Here is a 27,447-nt window from a genome sequence, read left to right as displayed (position 1 = left end):
TATATCTAGCTTTTGAATTCGCCATCAAAATTACTTTTCGGGTGTTTTATGGGCGAGTCATAAAGGTTTTAAATAGCGATTTCTGGTTTGAAATTTAATTAAAAATCTATTTCATTCATATTTCGAAAGGTTTTAGCCTCAAAAATAACATATACACATTTTAAATCGATATAATGAAATATGTGTTTAGTTAGAGACCTCTAAGGAGCAGCCGCTCAGCTCCATCAGTTATGTTGTGTCGCCAAACGCKTGTAACTTGTTCTATCGCAAGGAGAAATRCTATTTCCTTTGTTRTGGGTYAAMATTCTTAATCACCTATTACTCCTAAAGARAGATCCCTYGRGATCTMCACCAACTRGTCGGAGGATTCCGGCCWAACTSTTAATCGGAAGAAAACTGAAGACTGTCTTTTCACAAGAAGGACAATAACCTCATAATTGAATCTCCACTCCTTAATGGGTAGAAGATTAATAGGTTGTCAAAAAAGTCTTGCGATATTTTTTGCAGTATTTTTATTGAATTTTKAATTGTTCATAAAATTTTTTTTGATGACTCATGCCCAGCTCTTGACCGATTCTACGACTGCTACTATGCTGGTCTCTWTCGACCAATTCAGCGATTTTATCGCAATTTTCGACGACAGGCCTTCCGGAGCGTGGCGCATCTCCGACCACCTCTACACCAGAACGAAAACGTTGAAACCATCGTTGTGCGGTGGAATTGGACACTGTATCGGGTCCATAAACTGCACAAGTTTTATTGGCGGCTTGAGGTGCATTTTTGCCTTTATCGTAGTAGTACTGTAAAATATGCCGTATTTTCTCTTTATTTTGCTACATGTTTGCGACGCTATAACTCACGAACGACTCAAAAGAAATCAAAATCAATCAGACACGTGTTTGCGCGTGAAATGGGCTTTCCAAAAAGGTATAGCATGACCCGATGCGACGAATACAACTAAAACTACGCGCTCTTAGCGCCAACTAGCGTAAATGCCGCAAGACTTTTTTGACAATCTAAAATATTCTGGAATTCTGTCGCATATCTCAGAGTTATCTTWGAYAAAAGAAGGGMTCTTCAAATCTGRAACTYTGGCAGAAGAAYTAATGCTCAAAAGTGCGATTAACGATCCGACAAGGTCTATTCAAGGTCTATTAGCTCTACAAAAGTGCCATCTGTCTAATTATAAACGTATGATGTTATGGCATGATAGATGTTATTTTCGAAAATGTGTTGTATTAAACCCTGGAAGAGATSTGCTGGAACTGCTTGCTACAGATTACGGGMGCAATGAAAACTACWTAAACTAAGACTCTAGAGGCCTTAACCGGCCAATACGCATACAAGGTAAGTACATGATTTTAGGACTTTGGAGCCAGACTTGGCGGCACTACGGGWATGATATATTATTCGACTTTTTAATAAGTTCGAGCTAAGTTGGGCATGTGACCGAGAAAATGCGAACCCTGATCAATGAAATACATCGTATGCATTCCCCAGTTGAGAAAAACGGATCAATGGTTTTTTAATCGACAGGTTCAAATCGAAGATCTATATATGCGAAATCTATATAATTAGAAATCAGTCTTTCAGAACGAAATTGTGGCCATAACAGAAGTTGCAAAGTTTGCGTCTGCTCTAATTAGCAAGTCCATGATTATTCTAATTGATAGTCAAGCGSCAATTAAAGCTATCCGTAGCGAAAATAACCATACTCTCAGCAGGTTACTCGGTTAACATCGTCCGGGTACCCGGTCGTATGGGTATTGAAGGAAATGGCAGACTCGCTCGGTGGCAGCTAAAAACACTATTACCCTAAGCTGCCACAKACCATTCAACTCCTTCAAGGGTTGTTTGAAGCAATGAAAACTAAAGGAACACTTCTTMTTCACTTCACTTCTCTTCACTTCGCTTGTCTTCAATTACACCCAACACAGGGCATATCAAAAATTTACTTTGGGTTAGTTTTSATGGTGGTTAATGGKGRACTGTCACACTAGGTCTGGCCCTTAACCAGAATACACACCTATATTTACACCTAAGATTACTCGCGCGGTATCGCTACACAACCGGAATGCAACAGACTAGACACATTAAATATTTATGCTTCAATCGTSGGGGTTACTTGCACGTGACTAAGCGAATGTAAACAACAGCATTACAATAAATTACGAGAAAATGTAAATGTTGATTTACAAGTAACAGCAGCATGCAACGGAAATGCAGAAAAGCGGCAGCGGAACAACGGAACCATGTAAGCCGACGAACACCGCCCATACTGTGGCTACATCAATAGAGATGGAACCGTTTCCAACCAATGAGCACGTCACATTTGAATAAATGCACGCATAAGCACATACGCACATATACGCACACACACAGAGATATTCGAGAGCACTTTCGCTCGTTCATGCAGCAGGCGACGTGCAACAACTGCGACTGCAGCTGCAACAACGACTAATCAAATTCGAATTTACATGGAAAATTAGACGTAGCCGTAAACACGAAAACACACGACGGCAAGGGCAGCACACCAACGCACACACAGGCAGACAGACAAACAGAAAAATGGTGAAATGTTGCGACAGCCGAATGAGCAGCGGAAAGTGCAGTCGTGCTGGAGGAGGCGAGTTGGTACAATAGCGCACGGTACAACAGACGGGAAGAACGGACGAGAGAGCATGCCTGTCAAATGCAGTAAAATGCAGCTAACATGGCGAACACATAATGCAACGAGCAAAAACAACAACGCGGCATAAAGCAAACAAGAGAACACATGTGTGGCAATTTGCTGCCGACAACTGCAGGCGTGCGCGCCGAGCAGCGCACAATGCCTGCCACATTGCACACGGTGCACAACTCGAGTGACAAGCAGCGTTGCTGTTGGCACGGATCTGGAAGTGTGCGTGTGTGGGTATGGAGAGGAGCAAGAGCGGTGCAGCGTGGGTGGCGTAGCCATATGATATATGTACATAAAGGGTTTACAAACAAAAAAAAACAAAAAAACAGAGCCAAAAATCAAACGTCAGTGGAAATCAATGGCTTTTACCTTGATCGACAACAACAAAAAGCTGGCACAAATCAGCAGCAGCATTGTTAACGCAAACAAAGTGGCAATTACAAGTCAATCAGCAGCAGAAGAACGCCTGCGTTTGGCTGCGAGCGCAGTGAGTAATAGTAAACATTGCAGTACCTCTCCATATCACCGACAACCGCTGCTAGAGTCGAAGCTTTAAATGAGAAATAAATGTACGTGGCGATATTAGATATTGTTGGTTTTGACCTTTAATGTAGGCAAAGCGCAGGCCAAGGGCAGTTTTGGTATCTTGATTTCGTCTTTTCGACTTCCGTTGGTTTGTGTGTACCAAATCGATAAAGTCGATTTGTGAAAAGTAACGATTTCTGTCCACTTCATATTTGGTGAAGCTTGTTGCTGGTTTTAGTTCCATTTATGGYACTTTAAAATAAGAACGGGCTCTGAACACACATATTTCGAAATTTCTGAAAGTCTTGCATCAACCGAATTGTAGWCAATTTACTGTGGAAGCTTTTTCCCTGAACTTCTGCAACCATTTTTCGGTAAATTTAGTCGACGTTGCTTTATGCATCTTTTGTTCTTTTCATATTCAACTCTTCTTTCCACATATAAAACGGGGTACGTTAAGTTTATCTCGAAGCTTATAACACCTAGAAGGAAACGGCGGAGTCACTGTATGGTGTATTTTAAGGGTGTTTCATTTCAAGCTTCCCTTCTTTTTTACAGAAAACAAAGAAACTTGAAATTTAGTGGGGAATGCTTATTATCGTTCGAAAGAATATTCTTCGCATTTATTACATCTCTGGGATTCCATCCATTGAGATATATTTTCGACGATCCGTTCGAGCATTTCGACTTGTATAACATGCGCGATGGCCATCCCTTGATTGATGCGATGTTTGGGTCTTGTTGAAACCAAATGCCGTCGAGAACACAAGCTTCATTTTTAGGCGTCAAATAGTCGGTTATCATGGCGCAATAACGGTCACCATTGACTTTCTCACCGGCATCATTTTTGAAAAAATATGAACCATCACTGTCCATATGCCCACAAACCACACCAAATCGTTGTTTTTTTCTGAATCAAATGGCAGCTCTTGAATAATTTCAGAAATGGGCCTCAGCGTTGAACAAAATTTGGCTCGAAAACGTCAGATTTTCTTGGAGCTTTGCGCTAGAGCCTATAGAGTGAAGCAATGTAGCTTGGGAGGGTCGAGTGGCTTCAGTTTCTACACAAGCTGTATTTTGTACGCTTTCAATTTTATACCTCGATGTAAAATGCGCCATGTCGTTCCATATGTCAGACCGAGTTGAATTGATCGGTGCGAAATCGACTCTCCACGGTCTCCGTATATGCTCTCAACTATGGCTGTTATATTTTCTTCAGCCGTAGCTGAACTTTACTGCTTTACGAAATTTCGCACGGATAATTTTCCAAGGCAATGATAAAGTCTTCACATATTTTGTTGARAACGGAACACCCTAAATAAAATATCTTTTTTGTATTCTCACTACATGAGATTTACAGATAAATACTTTTGTTCACCTAACGTTAAATTTCGAGTGGCTGTGTGTGCATTCGGTAGTCTGTGCCAGCGATAACTTGCTTAAAAATTCAAAGTTTCAATGAAACTTGGTTAATATGTTCCTTGACAAAAATGGGAGGCTGCATATGGGCATATTCGGAAAATTGTAACGTCACAAAATATCGCCAACGGAAGAAGGCGGCTTTGAGATTGACGCAGAGGGTGGTGTGTATCGCTCTCTTTCCACGGTTTTTTTCGCCAGGATTTGACGCAGAGTAAATAACTGCTTAACACCAGATTTTGTGGATCCAAAGCCACACAGATAAGGGCCAATCAATTTGTTGACAGAACTTTGCATGCGATTATAAGGGCTTATACCACGAAGATGTGCATCTTCCTGTGGACTGGACAGAGCACGCTTAGATTCCAATCGTCGGGCATTCTCTCATACGACCATAACCGGAAATTCATCCGGCAGATGATTGCTATTCGAACTGTGAAGAGGTTCGGGCAATGAAATTGCTATTCCAGCGTCAGCGATTGAGGAATCGGGTTCACTAWCKCCTSWTATTACACTTTCACTGCYGTTCAGCACGTTSGAGAAGTGATCCCTCCACAAATTCAGTATGCTTTGGACATCTGCCACTAGATCATCTTTTGAGTTCTACAAGAGGATTGTTAAGCTTTCACTCTTTGCCAACGCTTGAAGGTATTTCCATGATTTTGATATACACTTTTTGGTTAGACCTTCTTTTTTTGTTCCTTATTAAGTAAGCTTAATTCGACTTTATTTATTCAAAAAATTTTTCCCAAGAATCATTAGCCAAAGAAACCTATGCAAAAGCACATAATGTACAACAGGGAAATTTCAGCAATCACAAACTTCCACCTACGCAACACATAAATCAAAATGAAAATTGCAGTACATCACTAATTGCCGGTGAAGCGCGAATTAGTGCCCGGCTTTGCACTCTAATTCCTGTAAAACAGAATATTACATTTCATGTGAGTATTCCGTCCATTTACCGGGAATGATGGAAAGAAATCGATGCAAATGGTGTGTGTGTGTGTGTGTGTGCGTGGAGTGAGGCGAGGACGAAGGGAAGTGAAAAGCAATTGAATACCACCAAAGGCTGCGACCACACCATACCAGCTAATTGTATACAGCTGCTCTGGTGATGGAATTGTTGTTGTTTTATGACGTGGTTTTTGCATTGTTCGTGACACTGTGACGCTCCTGCAAACATATGCAACTCCACAGCTCGCAAATGCTACACACAGCCACCTCACTAAACTTTTTGGTGCAATCGGCTGACCGAAATTTGCCGACGCTGCGCCAGCTGCTGCGTTAAGCTTCGTATAATTTGCGGCAAGATAATTGGTGCGGCATGCCACTTACGCAGCGCTGACAATGAGAAATATAGAATGTTGTTGGGCGAGCACTAATTTGTATGTAGCTGTAATTGAATTTGCACACGGCAACACTGTGTGGCACGGCGGAAATGCTGTTGGTGTGGGGCGCAGGTAGTGAGTTATGTTACCATTTCCGGTTGTCAGCCAATGCGGCGCTAATCAACTTCCGCCGACATGTATGCTACATGTATACATCTGTGTGTGTGCAATTTCGCATTCGTATTCAGCAATAATTAAATGCAACATTGCCACGGCGAAATTGCATTGGCGTCTGTCCATAATAAATCCACTCGTATCTTATTATTACATATGTGTGTGTGTGTGTGTGTGTGTGTGTGAATGCGTGCGCGTATAACAATACATATGGACCTGAATTTATGCTGCCGAAAGTGGATATATTACGACATGGCTGCATTGATAGATAAACGAAGTCAACAACAGTAACGCACATTCAATCGAAATTGCAACAGCTTGTTGCGCTGCAGCAGTGGTAAGTGACCGCGACCACAACTACAACGACTGCATGTTGCGTTTCCGATATCTGCTCACATACCTGGCATCATCGCAACGCATACTCCCCCATCTAGCCGAAATTGAGATTTGCTCAGGCAGTTTTCATTGCAAAATTGCAATTATTCAATGGTCATGTTGATCGCTTCTCATTTGTACTAAATCGTTTTGAAATTTTCGCATTTTCAATTAGTAGCCGTACTTCGTACGCGTATTGTTGCTGTTTTTGTTTTTGTTTTTGTTCGATTAACGGTAGTGCGCACGGGAAATATTAATTAAGCTTGAGCTATTTTGTTTTTGTTTGTTGTGGCTTCAGCGGTATTGCACATTTCGATTCTGGCGGAATTGATTTGCTGCGTACGGTGCGACGTGGCGTATACGTGATCAAATGTCATTGGCTTTGCTATAGCCAGCGCAGCGAAACAGGGTACTTAGAATGACTAACTTATTTTAGATGAATACAAAAATATTGTTACAAATGAATATTTTAGGTAAATACTAAAATATTGTTACAAAGTAATATTGTTACAAGTTATTTGACGAGTATGTGCGGAGATTGTAACTTTGATTTGGGCAAAACTCCATGCTGCATTTCTTGAAATTTGCTATTCAAGTCCTATGGGTCTGATGGCATCACACCAGGCTGCTAAGCTGACTTGAAACTGGCTAGAATCCATCTACACTAACTGCATAAGACTTACATATTAGGTTGTCGAAAAAGTCTTTTCGTTTTTGTCAATAGATGTTATTGCAGTCGTATATCTCCAGTGCTATCAATCACTTTGTATCATACCACATAGTGTTGGAAAGGTGAGACTTTAAGCTTCATTTAACAAAAAAAAAAAAAAGAAAATTAAAAACTTTGGGGAAGTTAAAAAAAAAGTTATAGCTGTTCAAAAATGTGTAAAAATATTGAAGAAATTCGTCATATTTTAAAATTTTTGTATAAAAAAGAGAAAATATTGACCAGGAACGTCACATACACAACCATGACATCATTAAGGCGACATTCATTATCAAGAGGTTTCGATGTTTGAGTACCACATGAATTGTCTGTGAAAGATTTAATGGACTGAATTAACATTTGCGATTCTTTGCTGAAATGAAGTGAAATCGAACCATTTCTGAAGCGAATGGTAACAGGATACGAAAAGTGTATCAAATACCACAACAATGTGCGAAAAAGTCCATGGTTCAAGCGTGGTGAAGCTCAACAATTGGTCGTAAAGCCAGAATTGACGTCTCGAAAGGTTATGCTGAGTGTTTAGTGGGATAGGTAAGGCATCATCCACTATGAGCTGCTCCAGCCTGGTCGAACGATTCATTTTACATTTCACTGTCAGCAACTGATGAGATTGAAGCAAGCAATTGAAAAAAAAAAACAGCCTGAACTGATCAACTGAAAGGGCTGCTTTTTCCATCAGGACAACGCATGACTACACACATCTTTGATGAGTCGGCAAAAACTGGGAGAGCTTGGCTGGAAAGTTTTGATGCATTCACCATATAGTCCTGACTTTGCACCATCACTTTCCCATTTATTCTGGCCAATGCAGAGCTGCCTTAATGAAGTAAAGTTGGCTATAAGAGAAGCCTGTGAAAATTACTTGTCGCAGTTTTTCGTCGAGAAACCAGAAAAGTTTTATACTTTTGGAATACTTTCTTGCGGAAATATGGCAAACAGTGGTCGACCAAAATTATACATATTTCACGGCCAATCACTTTAGGTTCATCAGACCATTTTACTAAAATCACATATAGAAATGCTTCTGCAGGTGCGAAAAAGTTAAAATTTACATATTCAGGCTAAAACATCTTTTTTAACTTAATGAAGTTATCATGTAGCCATAACGGCTGATTGTTTTTCATACCATCGTGTTGTGGCTTGAAAAAGTCTTAAGGCTTAAAGAATTCGTTGCTGGCAACTTACTAGTTATTAAGGGCGTTGTTAGACTCACAGTTTCTCTTTTGCTTAATGGAATTAATGAAATCATCGCTGGGAAAGAAACTAAAGACCTCAGCAAACTTTTATCGACCACAAGGCACTTTGTAGATGCCGATGTGTACAAAATTTTAGTCCGATATTTTAAAACCCGGGTTAAACTCCATCAGACTGAAAAGTTTGCACAACAGTTACAGTTCTAAGCAGAAGCTTTCAGTGCACCTGCTGTGATTTCGCGAATTTGAGTGCCATCATAAAACAAATATTGAATAATAAAGCGAATCACATTAACTAATGTGACACTCTCACATATATGCACACATTCATGCCGGTACTCGGACATATGTATGTACGCGATCACACTTCTACTTGTCATGAATTATTTCAATTAAATGTCATAAAGCCTCCATTAATATTTAACAGTCATGTGCAATGCCTAACGGTACATTCAATACTAGGTGATAAAACTCGACAAGGGAAAGTGGCCATTTAACAAGCTAATAAAATGTGCCTTGCAGACATTAAAAGTGAAAAGGGCTGAACAATTATGCCAGAAACGGATTATCGTTCAAAGTGGCTGGCCCAAGCGAAATAGGTAGGTTATGGTGCTAGAAACAGGGTAATCCTTAGTAAGCATATAAATTTAAAGCGTCATTAAGTGGAAAAGGGTGATATCAAGTAACACTTTGCATTGCTAAATTTCAGCTCTCAGCGCGCTGAATAGTCGCTTTTATTTCGCACGAATGCTTGCGTGGTGTGAACACATGGTGGCTAGATAAGTCCGAATGAAGTGGCAGAAATGGCAAGCAGCAAGTACAGCGTAAATAAATCGGTAAATAAAATGTCCACGAAAAAGAGAAAGCGAAAAAAATCAGCAGAAGACTACGCCAACAACTAACTTGTTTCACAGTCTTTCCGCTTCAATGTATGTCGAACATATTTTATAAGTTAGTCAAGAAGGKKAACGRGAGTCTCAGAAYAATAATTTTCCAGTMAAATGTTCATGCAATATTTTATGTTTGCTGGCCTCATTAATGCTTGTAGTTCTCCCAATCTCACGATAGACTACTAGACGATCATTCAATATCAGTTTGCACACAGCACCAATAATTGACGGAACAATAACTGAATTTGGACGANCTTTCACTCTTTGCCAACGCTTGAAGGTATTTCCATGATTTTGATATACACTTTTTGGTTAGACCTTCTTTTTTTGTTCCTTATTAAGTAAGCTTAATTCGACTTTATTTATTCAAAAAATTTTTCCCAAGAATCATTAGCCAAAGAAACCTATGCAAAAGCACATAATGTACAACAGGGAAATTTCAGCAATCACAAACTTCCACCTACGCAACACATAAATCAAAATGAAAATTGCAGTACATCACTAATTGCCGGTGAAGCGCGAATTAGTGCCCGGCTTTGCACTCTAATTCCTGTAAAACAGAATATTACATTTCATGTGAGTATTCCGTCCATTTACCGGGAATGATGGAAAGAAATCGATGCAAATGGTGTGTGTGTGTGTGTGTGTGCGTGGAGTGAGGCGAGGACGAAGGGAAGTGAAAAGCAATTGAATACCACCAAAGGCTGCGACCACACCATACCAGCTAATTGTATACAGCTGCTCTGGTGATGGAATTGTTGTTGTTTTATGACGTGGTTTTTGCATTGTTCGTGACACTGTGACGCTCCTGCAAACATATGCAACTCCACAGCTCGCAAATGCTACACACAGCCACCTCACTAAACTTTTTGGTGCAATCGGCTGACCGAAATTTGCCGACGCTGCGCCAGCTGCTGCGTTAAGCTTCGTATAATTTGCGGCAAGATAATTGGTGCGGCATGCCACTTACGCAGCGCTGACAATGAGAAATATAGAATGTTGTTGGGCGAGCACTAATTTGTATGTAGCTGTAATTGAATTTGCACACGGCAACACTGTGTGGCACGGCGGAAATGCTGTTGGTGTGGGGCGCAGGTAGTGAGTTATGTTACCATTTCCGGTTGTCAGCCAATGCGGCGCTAATCAACTTCCGCCGACATGTATGCTACATGTATACATCTGTGTGTGTGCAATTTCGCATTCGTATTCAGCAATAATTAAATGCAACATTGCCACGGCGAAATTGCATTGGCGTCTGTCCATAATAAATCCACTCGTATCTTATTATTACATATGTGTGTGTGTGTGTGTGTGTGTGTGTGAATGCGTGCGCGTATAACAATACATATGGACCTGAATTTATGCTGCCGAAAGTGGATATATTACGACATGGCTGCATTGATAGATAAACGAAGTCAACAACAGTAACGCACATTCAATCGAAATTGCAACAGCTTGTTGCGCTGCAGCAGTGGTAAGTGACCGCGACCACAACTACAACGACTGCATGTTGCGTTTCCGATATCTGCTCACATACCTGGCATCATCGCAACGCATACTCCCCCATCTAGCCGAAATTGAGATTTGCTCAGGCAGTTTTCATTGCAAAATTGCAATTATTCAATGGTCATGTTGATCGCTTCTCATTTGTACTAAATCGTTTTGAAATTTTCGCATTTTCAATTAGTAGCCGTACTTCGTACGCGTATTGTTGCTGTTTTTGTTTTTGTTTTTGTTCGATTAACGGTAGTGCGCACGGGAAATATTAATTAAGCTTGAGCTATTTTGTTTTTGTTTGTTGTGGCTTCAGCGGTATTGCACATTTCGATTCTGGCGGAATTGATTTGCTGCGTACGGTGCGACGTGGCGTATACGTGATCAAATGTCATTGGCTTTGCTATAGCCAGCGCAGCGAAACAGGGTACTTAGAATGACTAACTTATTTTAGATGAATACAAAAATATTGTTACAAATGAATATTTTAGGTAAATACTAAAATATTGTTACAAAGTAATATTGTTACAAGTTATTTGACGAGTATGTGCGGAGATTGTAACTTTGATTTGGGCAAAACTCCATGCTGCATTTCTTGAAATTTGCTATTCAAGTCCTATGGGTCTGATGGCATCACACCAGGCTGCTAAGCTGACTTGAAACTGGCTAGAATCCATCTACACTAACTGCATAAGACTTACATATTAGGTTGTCGAAAAAGTCTTTTCGTTTTTGTCAATAGATGTTATTGCAGTCGTATATCTCCAGTGCTATCAATCACTTTGTATCATACCACATAGTGTTGGAAAGGTGAGACTTTAAGCTTCATTTAACAAAAAAAAAAAAAAGAAAATTAAAAACTTTGGGGAAGTTAAAAAAAAAGTTATAGCTGTTCAAAAATGTGTAAAAATATTGAAGAAATTCGTCATATTTTAAAATTTTTGTATAAAAAAGAGAAAATATTGACCAGGAACGTCACATACACAACCATGACATCATTAAGGCGACATTCATTATCAAGAGGTTTCGATGTTTGAGTACCACATGAATTGTCTGTGAAAGATTTAATGGACTGAATTAACATTTGCGATTCTTTGCTGAAATGAAGTGAAATCGAACCATTTCTGAAGCGAATGGTAACAGGATACGAAAAGTGTATCAAATACCACAACAATGTGCGAAAAAGTCCATGGTTCAAGCGTGGTGAAGCTCAACAATTGGTCGTAAAGCCAGAATTGACGTCTCGAAAGGTTATGCTGAGTGTTTAGTGGGATAGGTAAGGCATCATCCACTATGAGCTGCTCCAGCCTGGTCGAACGATTCATTTTACATTTCACTGTCAGCAACTGATGAGATTGAAGCAAGCAATTGAAAAAAAAAAACAGCCTGAACTGATCAACTGAAAGGGCTGCTTTTTCCATCAGGACAACGCATGACTACACACATCTTTGATGAGTCGGCAAAAACTGGGAGAGCTTGGCTGGAAAGTTTTGATGCATTCACCATATAGTCCTGACTTTGCACCATCACTTTACCATTTATTCTGGTCAGTGCAGAGCTGCCTTAATGAAGTAAAGTTGGCTATAAGAGAAGCCTGTGAAAATTACTTGTCGCAGTTTTTCGTCGAGAAACCAGAAAAGTTTTATACTTTTGGAATAATATCTCTTGCGGAAGTGGTCGACCAAAATTATACATATTTCACGGCCAATCACTTTAGGTTCATCAGACCATTTTACTAAAATCACATATAGAAATGCTTCTGCAGGTGCGAAAAAGTTAAAATTTACATATTCAGGCTAAAACATCTTTTTTAACTTAATGAAGTTATCATGTAGCCATAACGGCTGATTGTTTTTCATACCATCGTGTTGTGGCTTGAAAAAGTCTTAAGGCTTAAAGAATTCGTTGCTGGCAACTTACTAGTTATTAAGGGCGTTGTTAGACTCACAGTTTCTCTTTTGCTTAATGGAATTAATGAAATCATCGCTGGGAAAGAAACTAAAGACCTCAGCAAACTTTTATCGACCACAAGGCACTTTGTAGATGCCGATGTGTACAAAATTTTAGTCCGATATTTTAAAACCCGGGTTAAACTCCATCAGACTGAAAAGTTTGCACAACAGTTACAGTTCTAAGCAGAAGCTTTCAGTGCACCTGCTGTGATTTCGCGAATTTGAGTGCCATCATAAAACAAATATTGAATAATAAAGCGAATCACATTAACTAATGTGACACTCTCACATATATGCACACATTCATGCCGGTACTCGGACATATGTATGTACGCGATCACACTTCTACTTGTCATGAATTATTTCAATTAAATGTCATAAAGCCTCCATTAATATTTAACAGTCATGTGCAATGCCTAACGGTACATTCAATACTAGGTGATAAAACTCGACAAGGGAAAGTGGCCATTTAACAAGCTAATAAAATGTGCCTTGCAGACATTAAAAGTGAAAAGGGCTGAACAATTATGCCAGAAACGGATTATCGTTCAAAGTGGCTGGCCCAAGCGAAATAGGTAGGTTATGGTGCTAGAAACAGGGTAATCCTTAGTAAGCATATAAATTTAAAGCGTCATTAAGTGGAAAAGGGTGATATCAAGTAACACTTTGCATTGCTAAATTTCAGCTCTCAGCGCGCTGAATAGTCGCTTTTATTTCGCACGAATGCTTGCGTGGTGTGAACACATGGTGGCTAGATAAGTCCGAATGAAGTGGCAGAAATGGCAAGCAGCAAGTACAGCGTAAATAAATCGGTAAATAAAATGTCCACGAAAAAGAGAAAGCGAAAAAAATCAGCAGAAGACTACGCCAACAACTAACTTGTTTCACAGTCTTTCCGCTTCAATGTATGTCGAACATATTTTATAAGTTAGTCAAGAAGGKKAACGRGAGTCTCAGAAYAATAATTTTCCAGTMAAATGTTCATGCAATATTTTATGTTTGCTGGCCTCATTAATGCTTGTAGTTCTCCCAATCTCACGATAGAYTACTAGACGATCATTCAATATCAGTTTGCACACAGCACCAATAATTSACGGAACAATAACTGAATTTGGACGAYCTTCAGAAARTACATCTTGGAGTGATCTRCGACTTCGATTGAATTTACCATACCATCGATAAACGCTGGTTCTTRTTGGGGAATCTTCGCCAAAAATTTAATTAAATTGATTGATACACTGTTGGTGAGTTAATCCACGTCGAAAGTTGTAAAAAATTATCGTGCGAAAATGTTCGCGACGGGCCGTTTCGGGCCGAGATGAATTTTTTAAAATACTGTAAATAACAGATAAGGCGCTCATATGTCATGACTTTGCGGTAAAGTTGTAAGATGCCAGATTGTCAAATACCGAAATAAGAACGGCTACCTACGTCTTTGCTCTGGCTGTTGTTGTTCTTGGGATAGCATTAAAAATCTGCCGAGTTGACTGTCCTTGGTCGAAGAAAGCCCGATATGTGCTCTGGTTGTTGCAATTGTAGCGGCAGAAATCTGCCGAGKTCACAGTCCTTGGCCGGATAAAAATCCGAGTCTGTTGCGGTTACATAGACACGACTGTCGTGGGAAGCGYTCTTCTCTTCGCGCCTGGTCAAAYGACAGCGCAGTGCAGAGACCTGTAAAAAATTCCACTTAAACATGACATCCTCTGCAGTCTCGTCAGCTGTTACTCGATAGTTGCTAGTTCAACAATTGACACCTAAGATGCCACAGCATGTTTGGCATTGGTCTGACTATAATGCTGTTTGTCTGGTTTACAAGCCCATTCTCTACTAGTCAGGCCTCTGCACACCATCAATTCCGTGGTCGTGTTCACAGTCGTGGAGTCCACGCACTTTTTCTACCAAGTTTTGAGTCTAATACTTACCCTAGATATATTATTTTCTCAATCAAAGCCACTATAGCCTCATTGGGAGTAGTGGCTCTCAGTGATGGTAGATTTCTGCTTTTTGTGAACGGAATGATGTCAGTTTTGGATGGATTAATGTTAGGTTCACGGTTTACACAACATCAGATTGCTACAAGATGTTAAGTCTTCTTTAAATGAAGTCATTTAGTGYGYTTTTAAGCTTTCTTCTTGCTGTAGTGACACTATATGGTAACCCGCGTAGGTTTGGCAACGAATGCCATTAGAAGTTAGCAAATCGACAACTCAGCTATCAATAGGTTCCACAGCAGAAGCACCCCATCTCGAAGGCAGCCCTCTGTTGTTCCTAGTTGGTTGCTGCACGAGCCTTAAGGTTTAACTAAACTTCTAAACCAATGAAACGAATGGAAGAAAGAAGTAGCAACTCTGCTGAATCGGACAGTTCAGTCGAATAAAAAAATGTCAAGTTGCTGAATTCTTACTAACTATTTGAAGAGTATTGAAATGTTCGTCAACTATGTTCATAAATTAAAAGCGCATTTGCAGCTGCAACTGTAAGTGTGGGTATATAGATGCTACACTGCTCGTCAAACTATTTAAAGTACTACTTGGCGAGAACTTCGCAATCAGTAACACTTTCGATACAATTGAACAACCTGAGTTGAGTGTGCAATCAACCGAGATTATTCACATTTTCCAATARCTGACTTTCTAAGTTATGATTGTGGAGCGCAGAACTGCATGTACCGTTARGTTTTATAGATTTCGCTGACGGCTGTRCCACTTAAGTGGAAAAAGAAACATTTTCCGATGCTCACGCAAATGTTGCACTATTGCTCTGTCTTCCACAAACTAAATACATACATAYATATATTTATAGAAATGCCTAAGAGTATAAGTATGTATGTATATATARGTATATAGAGAGCTGCTGGCCTGCTCTTACCTATGCGCCGCACAACAGCGCTTACTTAAGCAGAATCATTAGTCGTGCTTGAAGTGGTTGTATAGCATTTGAAATGTGTTTTGCTTGTGTTTCATTTTCGGTTAGCTGCAGTTGCACTCAGCTGCCACTTGACAACCATTGCTGCAGATTTTCTCAGCTCGCGCAATATTGCTGGCTTGAGTTGAGGTAGCGTCAGCGAAAACTGACTGCCACTACGATTCGTAATGATTTCCACAAGTCGTTGTATTTTGCTCCCTTTTTACCGGTACTTTGCGCCCTTATTGTACTGAGTGTTGGTTCATGTTTAGMATGCTTCTTCATGTTTAGCATACCGACACATGCTTAGCCGCTAGCACAACAGCTGCAATTGCAAATATTTCGCCACATTTGATTTCACTCATTTCATTTCTCATAGTTTCTACATCTGTTTCCTCGGTTATCACCTTCCACTCATCGGAAAATTTTAGCCGCTACTGCAACTTAATGAATTTTTATGTAGGCTATAGTATTCATGCTATGGGCACCAGCAGCGGGTCGGCCCCACCTTTCGTTGTGTTTGCCTGCAATCATTTCGATTTATACGCAAATATGTCAAATGATGAGGCAGAAAATTGTTAGAAATTCTTAGAAATCTCCTGCAGCTCTGCAACACCGTTCAGCCATTAAATCAGCTGTCGATGTACAATGGTTGCACGAATCATAAAATGACAAAAGTAGTAGAAATGGGTAGCTCTATATTGAAGTGCCGAAGTTAGCTGCAGACCAGTTCAGCAGGTTGGCTTAATTTGCAGAAAATTGTCGATTACACAATTTCGATTTACTGCCATTGATAAGTAAAATTGTTTGCAAGAGACCGTGCCTCGGTCAAAATGTATTTATTACGCACTTATGGAGGGAGTGCGCACTCCACACAGCGTAGGTAGGACAGATGAGAGACCTTCGTGTGGAAGTTGGCTCAACGCATGAATGTCGTACACAATAAGTTACGTCTAAGTCTCCAATCAACTTGTATYAAGTAGGCGTAGTAGTAATAAATTATTTATGGTTARAGTTGTACAGCTGTTTAAAAAWAAGTGAAAACAATGAAGAAATTCGCTATATTTTGAAATGTTTGTATAAACAAGAAAAAATGTTAACTTCGGCTGCACCGAAGCTAATATATCATTCACAGTTGCTTTTCTTTTAGTAACTACATATGTRTTCAGTTTGTATGGCAGCTATATGCTATAGTTAACCGATCTGAAYAATTTCTTCGACGATTATATTGTTGTCTTAGAAAATAATCCATACCAAATTACGTGAATATATCTTGCCAAATGTGAAAGTTTTCCTTACAAGCTCTTGATGCCGATCGTTCAGTGAATTGTCTATGAAAAATTTAATGGTTCGAATTAACATTTGCGACTCTTTGCTGAAACGAAATGAAATCAAGCCATTTCTGAAGCGAATGGTAATAGAATACGAAAAGTGTATCAAATACCACAACAATGTGCAAAAAAGTCCATGTTTCAAGCGTGGTGAAGCTCAACAATTGGCCGTAAAGCCAGAATTGACGTCTCGAAAGGTTATGTTGAGTGTTTGGTGGAATAGGTAAGGCATCATCCACTATGAGCTGCTCCAGCCTGGTCGAACGATATTTTACATTTCACTGTCAGCAACTGATGAGATTGAAGCAAGCAATTGAAAAAACAAAAAAACACAGCCTGAACTGATCAATAGGAAGGGCTGCTTTTTCCATCAGTACAACGCAAGACCACACACATCTTTGATGACTCGACAAAAACTGGGAGAGCTTGGCTGGGAAGTTCTGAAGCATTCACCATATAGTCCTGACTTTGCACCGTCACTTTACCATTTGTTCTGGTCAATGCAGAGCTGCCTTAGTGGAGTAAAGTTGATCTGAAGAGAAGCCTGTGATAATTACTTGTCGCAGTTTTTCGCCGAGAAACCAGAAAAGTTTTACACTTCTGAAATAATACCTCTAGCGGAAATATGGCAAACAGTGGTCGACCAAAATTATACATATTTGGTTCATTAAAGATACCTTCGACTACCCAATATTATCAAAGTCATCCTTTCCTACTGGGTTGCACTAAACAGTATTTTAGCTGCTGGTAGTCTGGTGTGGGGCGCTGCTAAGTTAATCTGCTGATGCGTGCACATTAAATTCTCTTTTTACGAGTTAACGTTTTTTACGACTTTTTCATGAGTCATTATATGTGGGTGCATGCCTGATTGGTTGCGCATTAATTTTTACTTAATAACGTTCAAATTTACTTTTAAGTGTAGATTGGCTGTAGAAAGTTATTGTTATAACTTGTATGTAATCTGTAAATATGACTTTTGTGGCGCGAGCAGCTGTGCTGTTTTACAGGTGAAGACTTATTTCGAAAGTCTCCATTATTTCTTAAATTTGGTAACTATGTGTTCAACTGCACTCATTCAGAGGTTTAATAATTTCCAAATCATCAACCGAAAATATTAAATTTAATGCGATATTTGTAACAGCGTTGAAGATCCAATAGAGTATGTGTATAATGAATAGCGTGTCCAGGTGAGTCGATTAAGTTAAGTTTGAATGTCTGTTCGTCTGCAGTTTTTGAGATATCGATCTGAAATTTTGTACACCTCCTTTTATCTCCAAGATGCTGCTTTTTAGTCGGAATCGCGTGATATCGGACCGATGTCGATTATTGCCCAATATAATGCTACACTCTTCCAACAAATACCTCATAGCGTATCACTATTGCATATGGCTCTTATATAAACTGAAGTTCTTGTATGGAAAATTTTTTATTTGTTATGACAGCTTGGATAATAAATTCTAAAAAATAACGAGAATATCTTGGACAGTTTATAATAACATATAACAAAATCGAAATGCAATAAATATAGTCTCTTTGATGCTTCAAAGGGTATTAAGTACATTGCTTCTTATATTTCGGAACTTGGTAATCCCAGWGTTGGAATCTGGCAACTCATAACTTTATCGTAAAGTTTGGAAATTGTGATGTTAWATTATTTGTCTATTTGTTATTKGCCTTRWTTACAGTAACTTAAAATGTACATCTCTACCATAGAATGGAGTTAAGTTTCGAACATTTAACTCAATAAAAGTGRATAAATGAACTTAATTCAACTTTGRCRAGGAAGGTCTATCAAAAACCAKTGTTCGTCGATAGTRTGGTGAAYTTAATCGACGTCGTAGAACATTCTAAAAAGAATTAAGGGAAGGTCATTCAAAATCAGTTGTTATTCTGAATACCACTGAAGCTTTGCACAAAGTGATGATGTTGATCCCTTTTTTGGAGATCGAGTATACGTCTAAGTGACACACACCGCTTTTGGATTAGCCCCACGCTCTAATTTAACACAACAACCTCTCAGGAAGAATCGAATATGCGTATACCACTCTAGCACTCAAGTCTTCTTGAAAGTCTGTCAATTGAGTTTGTTTTTATATGAACTCGTGGTGGATTCCAAGTTACCATGCCTAAGTGAATATCAGCACGCTTGATAGAAACATATATTCCACTCAATCAACGACAACAAAAGACAGGCTTTAACAAACGGTTAATCTCTTTGTGATAATTAATTGAGTGTAAATAGTGCGGCGTGTCAAACGATTAACTGCTCGAATCGCTTGCGGTGAGTACGGCCTTACAAAAGCGTARACTATAGATGCCAGATTGCCGCAACTAATATGCGTGTGTCAGGGTTGTGCGTTATTTCGCTCTACCACACAGTTGAAGACCGTTAATTGACTTGATTATTCTAATTCATTGAATATTACRGTAACTTTACAGAGAGCAGCATGCTAACGTGAGCTTTTTATAGTCGTACCGTACTATGTTGAGTCAGGTACTTAAATGTGAAGTGAAGAGAGCATGTTTGCAAATTTTATAATAAAAATGTGGATCCATATATTGATAAATTGGATCTTAGGTTTAGGATCTTTTACTGAAAAATTAAGAATTTGAGGAATTATTCAAAAAAAAAATGGAAAGGGAGAAATCAAATGTTGGCTTATCCAGAGATGGCAGTTGGACTACTCCATGCGATCCCTAGGAAGTGCTGAGAACTTTCCGTCTAGTCTTTTTCCAAACAGCTGTCGCATCAGGGACGTCGATAAGGCAAGGGCTTGTAAGGACCCTACAACTATGGAGAGACTAGCCTTACTAAAGGCAAAGAGCTTGCTGTTTCTCTTACAATCGATCTTGGGCCAAATGAGTCTTTTGACAACACATGAAGTAAAGGTAACCTAGCGCATGTCAAGTTTCAGTGGAGCACAGCCATCCAGTAGGAGGTAACACGAGAAGAGGGGAGCAACGATCCGTTCTCTTCTACTGATAGCGTGGCTAGGGTATCCTTTCTTGTCAACCGATCAGCTTTACAGCTCTCTGTGGTTCCGATAGGGACAGGCACGCATACTAGTCTTTGATCATTGAGAACTCAGAATCTTTTTCCGATTGAATAAGACAATTTTCGTACCGAGCCAATTTTAATAGAGGGGCATTCTGGGCCACCGATATATATGTGAATATGGACCGTGAACATTATTGAAGTCATCGCAGTATCTCATATTTTTTAGTTTGCTTTTACAATTAATGTTTACAGAATATCGATGTTTTTGGAACAGTTTTTGCGTCTGACGCATAAATATAAGTTCGTTCATCGAACAATTTCACTATTTAATTTACAGCATTGGCTATAAAAACTATCATGAAGATTCACSCCTTTTCGCCCATTTCCTTTTATTGCTCTATTTCGTGTCAGATGTGTCATGTTCAGGGAAGCACTTACCTGTCACGGTGCCATGCCGTGCTGCAGAGGCAGCGAGATTCCTGGGCAATGTCATGCAATCACCCATGGAGACACCTGCGCCACTAGTTAGCAATATATTGCCTCGGGAGTCCAGCAGCGCCGCCGTTATGTTAGTGCCACCGCTATTGCCAGAGTTGCCACCACCTCCGCCTCCACCCGCACCTGGATTGCGTCCGTAGTTCACGGAGTTCGTGTGRTGTAATGCGCTGGCCTTAGGGAGCGTCATCATGCCGGCATTGTACGCGATATTGCTGGTCATTGTGACTGCGCYGCCACCTCCACCGCTGCCACCGCCGCTTGTAGCGATGCGTCCGAATGTTTGCGTATTCATGCCTTTGATTTGCATGTGCTCTCGTTGAAGCTGTTGCTGCTGTTGTTGCATGTGTTGTTGCTGCTGTTGTTGTTGTTGTTGTTGTTGCTGATGCTGCTGTTTAGTTGTCGTGCTATAAGTCACGTTGCAGTTGCCACCACTGCCCATTAGCCCGCCGGATATGTCTGGCGACCCGCTGACCATAATTGAGCCGCCTTGTTGCTGTTGCTGTTGCTGCTGYTGCTTGGCGGCCGAGGAGGCTATGCCACAGAGGTCAATACTGCTGCCACCAGCTTGTTGTTGTTGCACTGAKGCGCCCATCTGCATGCCGGTGTTGGCGCAAATATGCGATGGCGGTGGCTTCACATCCGCTGCATTTGCGGCTGCCGCCGCGGCCGCCAGTAGCATAGCGCCYGGATCGCCGCCATGATTCTCCACATCTACAATAACATTTGCACTCTGCGAATGGCCCATGTGGTAGTGTGCGTGCTTGATGGGATCGGGCGGATAGGGCACTTGTTGGTGCATGCTGCGCTGCTGGTATTGTTTCTGCAAAGTCTTCACCTCCAGCCGCGTTTTGTCGCGCTGATAGTAGACACCAGCGAATATGAGCACGTTGAGGATGAGCAGACTGCAACCGATGGCGATGGTAACGCTAAGTGCGGTGGAGTATGCCGCATAGCCGGCTGCCTCAAATCCAGAGGACAGTGAGTCGGTCGATGAGTTGGCCAGCGTGTTGGGAGCGAAGGCACCACTTGTGGCTGCGCCAGCACCGGGTGTGTAATTGCCACCGACGGGTATGCATGTTGTAAACATATTCGGCTCTACGGTGGTCACTGCAAAGAAACAGGCAAGAACAGTATAAGAGAGGGGTTAGTGACTTCAGAAGGTAATATTTTAAATGGAATTTTTAATTGAGCTGTGTTGCTTGTGATACATGAACGTGTTGTAACGGGCAATGGCGAAATCGAATTTATGAGGTATATTGGCGCGCGAGTTTATGCTCCGTGGATAGAACGACTGACTCTTAATTGGGGAAATTGGGAGTTGTTTTGTTCTGTAGGCAACGTCTTTATTTGCACGCCGTGTCGAGGCGGTTKAGGCTTCATGTGCTAGATTTGGAGCTAAAGCAAAGAGTGCGTCGCAAAAACATCGGTKTCGACATTGACAAACAAATCTTCAGTATCATAGAGCTCTGAATAATTGATGGAAACATTTACGTGGAAGTTAAAATCTTTGCGATTCAGCTGTAACCCGAATAAAACTGGAATGGTTTAATTTACCAGGGAATGCCAGACGTGCATCTCCTTTTATTCAAAGATTCGCACCTTCAAATCGCTGATAAGGTAAAATGCTGGGGTACTATCTTTGATGGAAAACTTTTACGATTAAATTAGGCATCGGTTGTCTTAGACTGCAGYAGGGAAGCTAAAGGGAAAAGATAGGGACTCGCACCAAAGGCTGTGTTTTGGCTCTACAAAACCGTAGTTAAGCCGAAAACWTTATTGGTTGTGTATTCATCTGGTATTGGGCGCTCGAAAAGTTAAGCTCGCTTAAAATCTAGAAAGCGACCAAACAGCAGCACTCTTCGGCATACTCGTATTTGGTGCACTGCGGTCTACTCCTAAAATGACACTCAATGCTATTTTACACATAACGGATAATGTCGTTCCATTCCTTAGTTAAMTGTTTGAAGTCTCAGAGAAGCTGASTATATAAAGGAGTACGAACAGGCCCTGAAATTCTCTCCTCTTTCAATGACATCCTTGAAAACTTAGACCAATGCGATGCTACCCGCTTACATCGGAGTCGGAACWCCATTGTCATCTTGCGCTCCAGCAAAGGGCCTATGGACCTCGTGCGCGTTGGTTGACGACCAGCTTCTATACGCCTGCCAGCTCCTCCTAGTCTAGAGTAGAACCTAAGATATCCACTGAATTGCCTGCCTTTAGCAAACTTCATCCTGGAACAATCGTACGTGCTCCTTGAGAGAGAATTCGCTCTCTGCAACGTGGGGTCATAAATACCACTTACTACTTGCATTTAATTAGCGCATTTTAATTCGAGCCGCCAACAAAAGCTAAAGCGAGAAGCCACCAGTAAAAATGTAAGTGACTATACGTACTCGTAAAAATCGATGGCGAACACTTCAGTGTGTTTGAGCGGCACGTCGAGTGCGCTAYAGCTGCAGCTGCATCTTTAATCGCTAATGCTGTTGTAAGTACCGCTTGTTGTAGCAACTCATTTTGTTGTAATTTACATTCCTCATTTTACATAACTGTAATTGCTGTTGTTGTTACTGTGAAGGCATAATGAACTTTGCCAGTGAAGTACCTAGRAAGACTCTCGACGTCGCCGCGCTACGCCCACACTGATGGACCGTTGTGCACTCACCGGCCAACAAGTGAATTAATGATAATTGCATTTGTGGTGTGGCGAAAAAAAAAGTTAGGCAAAGAGTGATTCAGTGGACAGTGTGAAGGACGCGCTCAGAGCACTAGGAAAACTAAAGCGTACTTTATGTAAGTGAAAGTTGGATAAAAATGCTTTRGTGTCTTTTTTATTAATTGGAAAGAATGTCCGACATTTGAGGTCATTTATCTAATCACTTCGCTGAGCGCGAATGCGTTTTTCTTTACGAGATCTTTCTGTGTGGCAGCTACACTTACTGGAATACCGTTGAGGTGAAGGGGATGGATTCAGCGACTAAACGGAAGAAGTCTATTTATGCAGCAATTGGAGCATTGCGTTGRGTATTTTTAACTGCTTTCTAAGTTTGCTAATTGAAAATGTGTCTAAGAAAGAYTGGAAAAGTTAAACATTTATAAAGGTAATACTTTCAGAAGAACAGAGATTGAAGTCATGAATCTATGCAGTTCCAATTACTCTATTTTAATGACTTTCCAAAAGTAGAGGGAATAGTGGCTTATACAGCGGGACTTTTATCGTATGCCCATGTGGTAGTAGAGAGTATTACTTTGGTTCTTCTCGGAAATGCGAAAAGATGTTTTAGCAACGCACTCATGGGAGAGTCTGATGTAGTTTTTTTTTTTACCGAAAGCAAATAGAAACAATCCAAAGTGTTCAGAAGAGTTTAGGTCTATAAGTTTAGCTTTATTACTGCTGAATGCATTAGAGAAAAACTTGGATGGGCATATCAGCGGCGAAGCTTGTTCAAACATTAATGACAGATTCGTAGATACTGAACTCCATACACCATTACTGAACATTGAATAAACTGTAGAATACAAGGAATATGCTCTTGGAGTGTTCTTGGACATCTCTGGAGCATTCTRCGGTATCCATTCTGCATAGTGTAAAATCAATAAGTGTTAATCTGGCCACACAATGTTCGATCAGAAGCCTCTTGATTTCTATATGGATAAGATCATAATAGAACGGCGCTAAAATGACTAAAAAGTTGGTGGAGGCACTCCGTGGGGTTGATTGCTATTTTCGCTTTTATAGACATTAGTCATTAGTTAAGGAACTTAAACGGCCCCAAAAGATAGTGTCACAAGAAGATGGCATAACCATCTTAGTRACGGGTACACACCCTTCGCAATATGATGGCCGATACTCTCACTATAGCTCAGAATTGGGCATCGCAACCGGATCTGGGGTTGAGTTCAGAACAAATGGACCTGTCAGTGTGCTTAAGGAAGTTCAAATTCCTYCCATGGAGATAGACTTCGTTAATTGGACACAACTCTCTCTCAATAATCGTAAAAWAATACCTTAGGGTAGTCTTAGAACTACTAGGTGGCCGATGCCAGCTCTTGCATTAGTGCTAAACTTTGCATCTAAAGACGTCCTCTCTGAAAGCTGCACGGAAAAATCAGAAGACCGACCGTTGGCTGCAAGAACATTTACACATAGAAGCCTCGGATAAAGCTCGGTAGGGCTTTCTTACAATTCGGATAGGAAACAAGCAGCAATCAAGACTTTAACMTTGCTTCCTGTATAGGCCAATAGTGTTTTGGAAAGAACGGCAGCAGTGGAGAGTGCCGCCAGAAATAAGTAGCTTCACATCTACTGGCTGTCAAGTCACAAAAGCTTGCATGACAATGATATATTGTTGTGTACGGCTGCCACGCGAAAACGTAAACAATCTGGGTAAGAGCATTTCACGTAAAATCGAAAGTGATGGAACGATCCTTTTGGGTGCAAGACTTTAAAAGTCATCTGTAAAAAGGTAGAACGAAAGTAAACAAAGTTCCTAATGGAACTCTGTAGACGGGAATGTAGGAATATGATTGCAGTACTTATGAACACGATTTCGGGGCTGCATAGAATGGGGCTGATAATTCGGGAAGATTGCAGGAAATGTCAAGAGCAAGCCACAGGTAAACATGTGACCATAGTATGTCTACTACTCATGGACTTCGTAAAGGAATTAGATCTGATATCGTAACGATTCAAAACTAGCCTATGCTAAAATTAACTTAGCCTAGACAGCTTTACGTTAGTTCCTTTGGAAGAATTGATATTTATAGAAAAAATATTTTTATTACTTTCAGTAAAGCTCAGCTAACTCAACTACTTTTCGGAGCCAAGCTCGGTATTCATGTTTTGCATCATCTGCCACAGATTTACTGTTGTATGTGCAAAATATACATTTCCTTTGCTCTCAAGTGAAAATATAATGAAGTTTTGATCTTAAATAAAAACAGTTAATTTATTTGTGCGGAATTTTTGCGCTCCTCTGCTTATTTAAAAATATTGTAATTTATTACCAGCATCTTTTTAGCTACCTTCTTGCCTTCTACTCTCTTCATCATCATAATATCACATCACAGACCGACTTTTCATTCACCTTCCCCTATATTCCCTGCGTACAGGCACACTTCTTACGAAATATTGGGTCAACAATATTTGCTCATCAACCRACTGCCTCAACAAAGATATGCGGTAAATAAATATTTTCATTCCCGCTTTCCGCTCTCGTAACGGTGCTTCGCAGCTGGATGCAAATATTAAATTTTTCTTCGTTGCTTCTTCGGCAAACGCTATGGCGTAATAGTAAACAGGGAGCGGAGATGGCGATGGGCACTTCCCTCGCTTTACTTATTTGACATATATTTTCTCGCTCGACGTTTCGACCGAATGCATTTCTGTGCATTCTATACATAGCATATCCCCCCCCCCTATACTAATTTTTGTAGTTTCCGCTGTTGATAAGCGCCCATTCATTGCGTCGCTGCAATTGTCAAGTTGACATTCAAGTTGACAATGTCGACAGTACAGTCAGCCGGAGCAYGGTCCAGTCACAGTATGGCGGAGCCACAGTCGCCACCACCAAGCCGCGGCGACCAGCAGTCAGCTYCCAATGCCACACGGCTAATGCGAGTCACCACTGGGCCACTGTGGCGGCGACAACGTCCTTGCCGCTTGTGTGTATGCCTGTTTAACTGTCTGTCTATCTGTCTGCCTGTCGCGTTGCATGTACGCCTACTTATTTATTTGGTTGTAAATAGATATYTATGTATGTWAATATGTKTGAATTATTTCTATTTATTTTGTTGTTGCCATTGCAATCGCTATATTGTRGTTGCTGTTTCCGCCAGTTGTTGCCACTGAGTTCCGTTTGTTTAATTGCGGTTGACAGTTTTGTTGCACGACAGGCAAACAAAAAATGGCAAGGCAGAAAATGACAAAAATTTAAGGCAACAACGTTCACACACTAAATGACAGCACAGTAGCTGCCATCACAACAATAACAAAAACACTATCCACACACACACACCCACACAAATTTTGTRTAAGAAAGCTTTGTAAACATTGCGGTGACAGTTTAAATTAGTTCAACCGAAAAAAGTGAATTAAATGCTGCGGCTTTTTCTCCGGCTTGTTGCCAGAGAGTGAAGAAACTTAAATGCGAAAGCCAGTACACTCTGGCAAGGCCACACTGCGTGGTGTGCTTGGTGTAATAAAGAGAGGGTATAAGAGAAGAGTAAACAACAAGGTTGATTTTACGTGAAACTGTAAGGCATGAACTTTAAATTAGTGCTTACGGTGTTGCCTTCAGTTTATTTTGGGYTTCAAAATTTATTTACTTTAAGTAATAATTAATARCGGTTTTCAAAACAAGGAAATTATTAAAATTTATGACCGAAATTCGGAGTTAGTGGTCTCAACTTTAAGAGCGCTACGTCCAATTAATGGTCAGCCAGTAATCCACACGTACTCCACGAGTCACCATTGCATCCCGAAAAATTTAGGGTTTATTATCGCAACATGTTCAAAGATAGTATTGCACGCTTAGACAATAATCTATGCTGAATTTGGGAAGATATCTTGCCAAATAAAACAGCTTTTCATAAAGGAATTGCTCGTTCGTTTTCCAGCTATTTGGCATTGTGGTCCGAAATCATAGGTTCCAACAAATGGACAGCTTGTTGGCGACAAATGAACGTGTATAAATGTCAAAAAATGAGAGAGCACGGCTAAATCGCCATAGCTCGTCAGGCTGATCATTTAAGTATATACTTTACGATCTTGCTATTCTAATAAATACTCTCACTTCCGCCAAACGTAATTTCAAGTTTCGTCAGACGTTATAGAATATTTCGATCACCTCTCCTTTAATACTAATTAAGTGATTTTAACGCTTCAATTTTGCATGATTCTGTATTCTACTTTTTATTATATATAGCTTGTAATTTAAAGTGTAAACCCTGCGTTA

General features: G+C 40.4%; 1 protein-coding gene across 1 annotated transcript in view; it reads right to left on the bottom strand.

Annotated features, from left to right (window-relative positions):
• Positions 1-27,447, bottom strand: part of LOC108977814 (neuroligin 4-like) — a 117,751-nt gene that overhangs the window by 30,895 nt on the left and 59,409 nt on the right. The window contains exon 9 of the mRNA XM_018947734.1: positions 20,432-21,598. Coding sequence (XP_018803279.1) covers positions 20,432-21,598 — 1,167 coding nt within the window. The remainder of the gene's footprint in view (positions 1-20,431; positions 21,599-27,447) is intronic.

This window comes from Bactrocera latifrons, unplaced genomic scaffold, assembly GCF_001853355.1.
Source record: "Bactrocera latifrons isolate USDA-ARS-PBARC rearing strain unplaced genomic scaffold, ASM185335v1 scaffold_96, whole genome shotgun sequence".
NCBI lineage: Eukaryota > Metazoa > Arthropoda > Insecta > Diptera > Tephritidae > Bactrocera > Bactrocera latifrons.
The sequence above is the reverse complement of the archived record's forward strand: the minus strand, read 5'-3'. Positions and strand labels throughout refer to the sequence as shown.